Source organism: Gekko japonicus, unplaced genomic scaffold, assembly GCF_001447785.1.
Source record: "Gekko japonicus isolate JY-2015 unplaced genomic scaffold, Gekko_japonicus_V1.1 scaffold170, whole genome shotgun sequence".
NCBI lineage: Eukaryota > Metazoa > Chordata > Lepidosauria > Squamata > Gekkonidae > Gekko > Gekko japonicus.
This window is the reverse complement of record NW_015160212.1, coordinates 1,246,020-1,255,583: the sequence shown is the minus strand read 5'-3', so window position 1 is coordinate 1,255,583 and position 9,564 is coordinate 1,246,020. Positions and strand designations below refer to the sequence as shown.

Below are 9,564 nucleotides of genomic sequence, written 5' to 3'. Positions count from 1 at the left end.
GTGTGAGAGAGGTAGGGGGAGACAGGAGGAAGCAAAGGCGTGAGGAATAGGATAACCATCCCGCAAGTTTCTTGCGGGTCTCCACTTGTTAATTTATATTTACATTATTTACAGTCCGCCTTTCTAACATGGATGCACGGCAGATTACACAGTGAGTGAATACAATCAACAGGATGGGACTTTCAGTGAACAGCGCAATAGTTCTAGAATTAACCAGAAGTCTAAAAAACTGAACTGAAGCAAGCATAAGAGAGCCAGTTTGGTGTCGTGGTTAAGTGCGCGGACTCTAATCTGGGAGAACCGGGTTTGATTCCCCACTCCTCCACTTGCACCTGGCTGGATGACCTTGGGCAAGCCGTAGTTCTGATAAGAGCTGTTCTTGAAAAAGAGCAGTTTCTCTCAGAGCTCTCTCAGCCCCACCTACCTCACAGGGGGTCTGTTGTGGGGAGGGGGAAGGAAAGGAGTTTGTAAGCCGCTCTGAGACTCCAAGTGAAGGGCGGGGTATAAATCCATTCTCTTCTTCTTTTTCTAAGTATCAGCAAGCTGCCCTGACCTGGATAGGCCAGGCAAGCCCGATCTCATCAGATCTCGGAAGCTAAGCAGGGCCGACTCTAGCAAGGACTTGGATGGGAGACCTCCTTGGAGTATCAGCAGCCGGGAGGTGGGGCCAGGCTTCATTCAGCCACCTCTCTGAATATCCTCCAGGCCCCCAGGGGTCAGTTGCCCAGAGGTCACCATGACTTCCAGGTGCACACAAACTCACACACACATGCACATATGAAAAATACACAAACACAAAGTATTAGCAAGCTATGCACAGTAGCAGAGACCACAGTCCCTGATAATTTGACGTAACTTCATGAAATATTTAGTACAGTGCATCTCTATTGCCCGAGTAAGAAAGCCCTCTTGAATAATTCAGTGTTGCATAGTTTGCAGAAAGCCAGGCGAGCGAGAGCCTTCCTGGCCTCCTTGGGCAGGCCGTTTCATAAGGAGGGGGCCACAGCAGAGAAGGCACATGTACAGGCAGTGGGTGATTTTGCCCATTTGTAGGTTGGCACCTGCAGAAGACCCTGCTCCCACGAGTGAAGCTGCCGTGGAGGTGCATAGAGGGAGAGGCACAAATATGAGGGTCCGAGGCCATGGAGGACTTTGTACATGGTACCGAGTACCTTAAATGGAGCCTAGGAACTGATGGGCAGCCAGTGAAGTCCCTGCAGGGTGGGAGTGATAGGCGTGCTCCATCTAGCTCCCAATAACAGCCGAGCTGCGGCATTCTGTGCTACCTGGAGTTTCCAGGCTGATTTTGAAGGGAGACCAACGTACAGTGCATTGCAGTAGTCTAGTCTCGTTGTCATGGTGGCAAGGACCCAGGTGGGCAGATCAGCTGCATCGAGGTAAGAGGCCATCTTTCAGGCTGGGCTGAGTTAAAAGAAAGCCTTCACTGCAACTGCATTAGCTTGCTTCTCTCCAGGAATAACATTAGGTCCAGTATAACTCCCAAGGCTTTTAACGGAGTCAGCAAGTGTCGGGCTGGACTGCATCAAAAGTGGGGAGCATGATGTCCTTCGAGGCCTCCGACTTCCCAACCAGCATCGCCTCCGTCTTTTCAGGGTCCAGTTTCAATTTGTGCACTCTTACCCATTTAACCACAGCAGCCAGGTGGTTATTCGGGACCCCTACAGCATCACTAGAGGATTTGGATATTGATACATATAGAGAGAGCTGGGAATCATCTGCATATTGATGACATCCAGCCCGAAACCGAAGAATGATTTGTCCTACGGGCTTTGCACGAAGACTGAAAAGCAAAGAGGACAGGACTGCGGCTGGTGGAACCCCACAGGAGACCTCCCAGGCGGAAGACAACTGGTCTAGATCCGGATCGAAGGCCCACGCTGGGAAAACAGGCTTGCTCACGTCTGACTGGCAGATGGGGTTGACAGTTGCCCCCCCCCGGCCACCGGTAGGGGATGGGGGGGGGTAGGGTGGCCTGATCCAGGCTGGGAAACTCCTGGAGGTTTGGGGACAAAGCCTGGGGGGAGGGCAAGGTCCTCAGTGTGGGGGGGTACAGTTCCCTAAAGGGTCCCGCCCTCCAAAGCCGCCATTTTTTCTTGGGGTTGAATGGATATATAACGGCAACACAGTGAAATCAAGTTTGATACAAAATCACGGCACTGAGACTGTTGCACTGTGTTAAAAAATACAAATGGACCTACATTTGCACAAAATGTACAAATGCTGTACAAAAAAATACAAAAAGTCCTAAAGATAATCTTTCAAAGTTTGTGATATAAACAACTAACATCGAATACATTCATATATACTCAATATGGTCCAGATGGGACTTCTTAAACAGCTTAAATGCAATTCAGTGCATTAGAATACAGCCAAGCTCTCTTCCTGTACAGCCACAAGGACTTCTCTGAAGTGGTCAGTGGCTAATATATTCATACATATTCAATACAGTCCACACAGGACTCCTTAAATGCAACTCAATATATGAAGAGTACAGCCAAGCCTCCTTCCTGTAGAGCCAAGGTCTCTTCTAGGGGAACAGATCTCTGGATATCAGCTGTAATTCTGGGGGATCCCCAGGCCCCACATGGAGGCTGGCATCCCTATTGGCAGAGTCAGGTCAGGGGACCCCAACTGCTACACCTCAGAAATCAGAGCAAAGCAGCATGGACCGTTGGTGCTTCCACTTTTGCTTCTTCCCCAAGAACCAAACCCACAACTTGCCGCCACCCCAATCCATCTCAGCTAACCGGTCTATGAGGTAATCCTTGTTGATGGGCATAAAAGCTGGTGAAGGAGCCAAACTGACAACGGCAGACACCTCCCACCCACCCCTCCATCTCTCAGTACAGACTGCCCGGCAGGGAAATCAAAACAGAACTGAAACCGGGCTGGAAGTCAGACTGAAACATGTCCAGAAAATCCCTTGATTCCAAAAAAAGCCCCAAGTTTGACAGCCGTCACATGCTCAGGGGACCCTGCCCAAAAAGAGGGTGTTTGCCATTAGCCAAGGCTTATGCAAATCCATAGATGCACACATGCAAACTGGGGACTCTGACAAACAGAACACCTGGATGAGGCAATTCCTCATCCCCAGGCCAGGCTGCACCGGATTGAGGGGAAGGGGAGGCAGGTGAAAATACAAGCTGTGTACTGGCAGCACTGATTTCCCCAGGACCTCCCACAGCCTGGAAACCAGCCCCCTCCACTTCCCATTTTTCTACCAAGTCATTCTGAATTGTTACAAAATAGTAAAAAGCCCAGTAGCACCTTTAAGACTAACAAATTTTGTTGTAGCATAAGCTTTCCAGAATCATAGCTCTCTTTGTCACACAGTGGCCAACCAGTTCCTCTGGACAGCCAACAGCAGGGCATACAGGCCGAGGCCTTCCTAAGAACCTAAGAAGAGCCCTGCTGCATGAGACCAGTGGTCCATCTAGTCCAGCCTCCTGTCTCACACCGTGGCCGACCAGTTCCTATGGAGGGCCAACCACAGGGCAGAGAGGCCAAGGCCTTCCCCTCACGTCTCCACCTGTCTCTGGGATTCAGAGGTTTAGTGCCTCTGAACATGGAGGTTCCCTTCAGTCACCATGGCTAGTAGCCATTGATAGACCTATCCTCCATGGATCTATCTAATCCCCCTTTAAAGCTGTTTATTCCTGTAGCCATCACTAGATCCTGTGGCAGCGAATCCCACATTTTAATCCCTCTCTGTGTAAAGTAGTATTTCCTTTTGTCCATCCTGAACCTCCTGCCCATCAGCTTCATTGGATGCCTTCGAGTTCTAGTATTTTGGGAGAGGGAGAAACAGGTTCTCTTTGTCAACTCTCACCATCTCGCGCATAAGTTTATAAACCTCTACCATGTCCCCCCCTTAGCCATGTCTTTCCTAAACACAGTTGGTAAAAAAGAAAACAGAAACCTTTACATACTGGAGGGGCAGATGAGATGCTGGAATAACCCAGCACGCGAAGGGAACAGCTGGCAAAGATTTTCGCAGGACTAAAGGGCTTCCTGGAGACGCTTTATAGAAAGGGAGGCGACAGAGGAGACTGGCTGCCCGTCATCCAAAGCAAACAATGTGCAGATTTACGCCACTGTGCTAAAACAATTGCGCAGAATGTTCCTGTGTGCGCTCATAGCTTATTTTTGAGTTCGCCCATGCACCACTCTCTGACAAAGGACACAGAAACCATTGTCTGGGCTGAGGAAAGTTTAAGCTTTATTAACCAATGCATCAATCATCAATCACGTCGGCTCTGTCCTACATCTCTCTGTCGCTCTGGATTTTTAGAGGCCATTTGGCTGTTTAATTGTAAAGGGTGGCTGACCCCTGGTCTATGGGCCTAGGCCAGGGAGGGCTTCCTAGATGCCGCTGTCCACTAAAAATGGCTGCTGTGGGAGGCAAAGCCAGCCACAAAATGGCTGCCAAAGGAGGCGGAGACACACACAGAGAAAAGATGCCTACATGCCAGGGACAAGTGCACTGGGAAAGAGGAGTGAGGGAGAATAAAACCAATGCTGTGGTGGCAGCTGCCACTGAAACGTTACTCCAATTGGGCCAGCCAATCAGATCTCCAGTGGCCAATCAGAAGCCCTGCTGGGCAAGCGCCCCACCTGGCCCCTCCCACTTCATCAAAACACTTGGCAATCTCAAGATCTGTGCTGGTGGGCGGCATGGATCCACAAACACCCGTGTTGAGGACCCCTGGTTCACCATCAGAAGGACCTTCCCACTTTGAGCGCGAAGGGGCAGGGGGATTGCTAATTTTGGTGCCAAGGCCAATTAGAGTGACACACAATGCTCCCTTTAAGCTGTGGGGTCTTGTAAGCGAAAATTCTACTTTGTGAGCTACTAGCATTATTTATTGATTTATTTATTATATCCTGCTCTCCCCAAACGGGCTCAGGGCGCTTAACAGAAGAGGCATATGCCATAATTCAACAACTAAAAACAGAATAAAACAATCGATCACAAACAAAGTGCCGGTGCTCTAGAGAATAAACTCTTATCAATCCAAGATGGGGTTCCATTAACCAGCATAACCCATCAGCATAAGTTCTTCAGGACATCTGGTTGTCTTTCCAGGGCCAGGTCACATCCTGGTAGAATCCACCGTCAAAGATGGCAACTCGGTGGTGGTACAGTAGCGGTGGCGGCTCCTATGCAAAAGCCTGGCGGAAGAGCTCCATCTTACAGGCCCTGTGGAACTGCATAAGGTCCCACAGGGCCCGGATCTCCTCCGGGAGCTCATAGTTCATTAAAGTCATGAGGAAGCGATTTGGCTACGGCATAAATTAGTTTGCTCTGGAGCCATCCTACCTGAGCTAAGACAAAAATCTGTGACTGGAGGCTTAAAACCTGTGAGCTAGCTTGCACTAACTCAGCTTAGAGGGAACACTGGGGACACAGGACGCTGCTCCTCAGCCACAGAATCTTGTGGTGCCACCCTGGGACTCTGCTGCTCTCCGCCGGCACGCCACTTAACTCTCTTGTCTCTCACCTCTGGCAGAATTTCACAAAGTCTGGCTCCTGAGGAGGGACAGTGTAAGGAACGGAGGCTGTCTGGGCTTATATTTTGTAGGCTCTGCTGGTGGGAATGGGTTATTAGTTTAGCAGGACCCAGCGGTGTGAGTCACTGGAAGCAATCTGAGCGCAGCATAACTACATTCAGCTGTGAAATGTTATTATTGTGGAGCGCTGTCCTTGGAAACCTCCCTAATCTTTTCACCAGCAATGAGGGTTAATTAAGGAGTTGAATTCTTATCAACCAGCTGCCTTACCCGCAGGGGATGGGCCACTGTCGTTACTCTATGAATCATTAGGCTTCGCAGGGTGGAGCCGGCTACACCCTCCCTTGGATGAACTGCGACAGAGATGGAAATGCTCCCTCTAAGCTGTGGAGTCTTGTGAGCAAAAATTCTACTTTGTGAGCTACTGGGATTAAAGTTGTGAGTTATTTGGCTGCTGCATACAGTAGTTTGCTCTGGAGCCCTCCTTCCTGAGCTAAGACAAAAATGTGTGAGCCAGGGGCTAAAATCTGTGAGCTGGCTCACATGAACTCAGCTTAGAGGGAACACTGGATGGAATTAACCCCGCTCTCTTAGGCAGCTCATGAGAGGGAGGGCAGGAAGGGTTGCATCAGTGCTTAGCTCTCATGGCCCTTCCTTACACGCCCAGGGAAATGTTGATCGCCACTTTGGGGCCTGGAAGCCATTTTTCTCCAGGCCAGTTTGGCTGGAGATCCTGGAGGTTTTTTGGTCATCTTCTGGGCATGGAATTCTTCAACCTGATAATGAATTTATCTCAGAACTGGCCTCACAGAAGTGAGTTATTGTTTCTATTGGTCAACTGACCTGGCCTTTTGCTGGGGTTTTTTTTTGCAGTTGCTTGCTGTGGCTGGATGTTTTTTGCTTTGTGGGCATTCCTTCAAGTTCAGCTGATTTTATTCAACTGAACGTGGTGCTCTTTTTTTTTTAAATCTTGTGTCCAGCGTTTATTTTGCTGGGTGGCCACGTTTGTCCATATGGACAAGGTCCTCCAGTCCAGACAGATAGGTCTCCTCTGAAGCTCCACTTACACGCGCCAAAGTTCTTGTGCTTGTCGGGGAACAATACCAGAGCTCTGCACCACACATGCCACAGGAGGAGCTTGATACCTCCTAGAGCTAGAAGAGAGCTCGAGAGACCACCAAGATTTTCAGGGTCCCAGAGTCAAAGCTCCCTTTGTCAGATACAAGCTTTGACTCTGGTAAGCTTCTACCCCAAAAATATAGTTGGTCTGTAAGCTGCTGGACTCGAATACAACTCTTCCACTGCAGACCAGCATGGCCATCCTCTGAAACTATCTCATACTTCCCAGATGCACACTGGCTCTTTTCCTCTTCTGACCACAGCATGCAGGCAAAAAGCAGCTTACACACACACATACACACACACACCGCAGTGCTTCCACTAGGCAAACCACACAGGGAAGCTGCCGCCAGCTCTGTTGTAACACGCACATTTCACACGCCTTGACTGCCACTGATGGAGCCTGGCGTCAAAATCCGCTCTTTAAAAAAATCCATTCCAAACTGGTCGCCGTCTGGGGCCATGAATTCCATAAATTACTAACAACTGGATAACTAAACAGAATACGAGCAGCTGCACACTCCTTCTCATCTTGCATATGGCTACTTACCTAGAACCTGTAGAGAGAAGAGGGTGCACTGGATTTTGCCTCCCACTAGAATGTCTGCTGTGTATTCGCCAGAATCGTTCTGTTGCAGTTTAATGAGAGTCAGGCGGCCCGTAGCTGAATCTAGCTCCGCTCTGCCCTTGAGGCCAGAGGCAAACCAGTGGGCCGCATCCCATTCGGCCACTGAATCCTTGCCTCTCTTCCAGGAGATATCTGACAGGTTGGTTCTAGCATTCAATTCTGGCTCCAGCGTGACGGCTCCTCCAACGACACCAAACCTTTCCAAAGGTGGCTTCTGCAGACAGCCGAGACAAACTGTGGCCAACGAAAACACAAAAATGTGCAAATTACCTGCCTGTGGTATTGGAAGCTGAGAACGCATTACATCCCACGGGAAAAGAAAAGGGAGGTGTGGCTGGGACCCAGTGGTTCGAGCAGGGGTCCCCAACATTTCGAAGCAGACAGGTGCCTTTGGAATTCTAACACAACATGGGGGGCGCGGGAACAAAATGGCTGCCAGAAAATGGCTGCTCCCAGTTTACCTTCAGTCACACAGTGAAGATCCTTTAGGCTGTGGAAGCAGCTGCTGCCAAAGCAACAGTTTTAAAAATCTGCACTGCCAATCAAATTTCCAACAGCCAATCAGAACCCAACCACGTGACTATAGCCACATTCTAAAAACGTTTAGAACGAGCGCCAGAAAAGGTATCAGTGGGCACCCGTTGGGGACTCCTGAGTTAGAGTGTCGGACTGGGATCTGGGAGCCCCGAGTTTGAATCCCCCCTCTGCCATGGAAGCCTGCTGGGTGACCTTCAGCCGGTCACACACTCTCAGCCCAACCTACCCCCCCCCCACAGCTGTCGTGACCATGAAAACAGAGGAGAGGAGAGGGATCTAAGCCACTTTGGGGAGAAAAGTGGGGGGTGAAAATGAAGGAAATAAAAAATAAATCTATCAACTTTTAAAATTTATTTATGCTATTTCTAGGCCACCTTTCTCACTTGGACTCAAGGCGGATTACGCAGAGGGAGTCAGTACAATCGACAAGCGGTCACGGGACATTCAATAAATAACACAATTGGAATAAGGGGAGGAGAACCAACCAGACGTCTGAAAACGGAACCAAAGCAAAACATAAGTGTGAACATGACACGTTACAACGATGCAAGAATTCCATAGTAGGATCCAGTGTTCCCTCTAAGCTGAGTTAGTGTGAGCTAGCTCACAGTTTTTCGCCTCTGGCTCACACATTTTTGCCTTCGTTCAGGGAGGATGGCTCCAGAGCAAACTCATTTACGCAGCAGCCAAATCGCTCGCTCGCAGCTTTAATGCCAGTAGCTCACAAAGTAGGATTTTTGCTCACAAGACTCCACAGCTTAGAGGAAGCATTAGCTAGGATCCTAGTTTCAGCAAGCTGTACACTGGCTAAATTCTTAGGGACCACGGCCCCTAAGAATTTAGCCAGGTTAACTCAATGGCCTCCAGTCTCCCTCCTGCCCCAGGGCCCCCCAGACTTTTCACGCCTATGGGCACCTCTGGAATTCTGACCCAGGATGGTGGGCGCAACCACACAGGGGCCACCACAGAAGGCAGGCACACCCACAGAGGAAGTCGAAACGCAGGGGGCACGAGACGTAACCCCAGAAAAATATACTCAGAGAGAGGAATGAGAGAGAAATAAATACAGTCATGTGGCGAAGGCCACTGCTGCTGCAACAATCGATCCAGGTGGGTACAGCCATGTTGGTCTGAAGTAGTAGAACAAAGTTAGAATCCAGCAGGGCACCTTTAAGACCAACAAAGGTTTATTCCAGGGATGAGTTTTCGTGTGCATGCAACCCTCCTGACGGTCGCCATACCACACTGGATCTTTACACAATATGCTTTCACCACGGCGGCGGCGGAGAAGGAGGAGGAGGAGGAGAAGAAGAAGAAGAAGAGATTGGATGGATACCCCGCCCTTCACTACCCGAAGGTGTCTCAGAGCGGCTTACAAACTCCTTTCCCTTCCCCTCCCCACAACAGGCACCCTGTGAAGTAGGTGGGGCTGGGAGAGCTCTTGACAGAAACTGCTCTTTTTCAAGAACAGCTCTTATCAGAACTACGGCTTGCCCAAGGTCATCCAGCCAGGTGCAAGTGGAGGAGTGGGGAATCAATCCCGGTTCTCCCAGTCTGCGCACTTAACCACTACACCAGACTGGCTCGACAAACAGCACCACATACAGCAAAATCTCAGCTGTGTGGAAAGGAAGGCCGTGGACAATCTCAGGAACATGAAAGCTCATGCCTTGAATAAACCTTTGTTGGTCTTAAAGGTGCCACTGGACTGCTGCCACAATGTCATCATAATCTGCATGGCCAATCAG

The 9,564-nt window shown here is 49.7% G+C and overlaps 1 protein-coding gene across 1 annotated transcript in view; it reads right to left on the bottom strand.

The window, feature by feature from the left end:
* CD58 (CD58 molecule) overlaps positions 1–9,564 on the bottom strand; it is a 41,446-nt gene that overhangs the window by 25,789 nt on the left and 6,093 nt on the right. Inside the window, exon 2 of the mRNA XM_015409986.1 lies at positions 7,202–7,513. Coding sequence (XP_015265472.1) covers positions 7,202–7,513 — 312 coding nt within the window. The remainder of the gene's footprint in view (positions 1–7,201; positions 7,514–9,564) is intronic.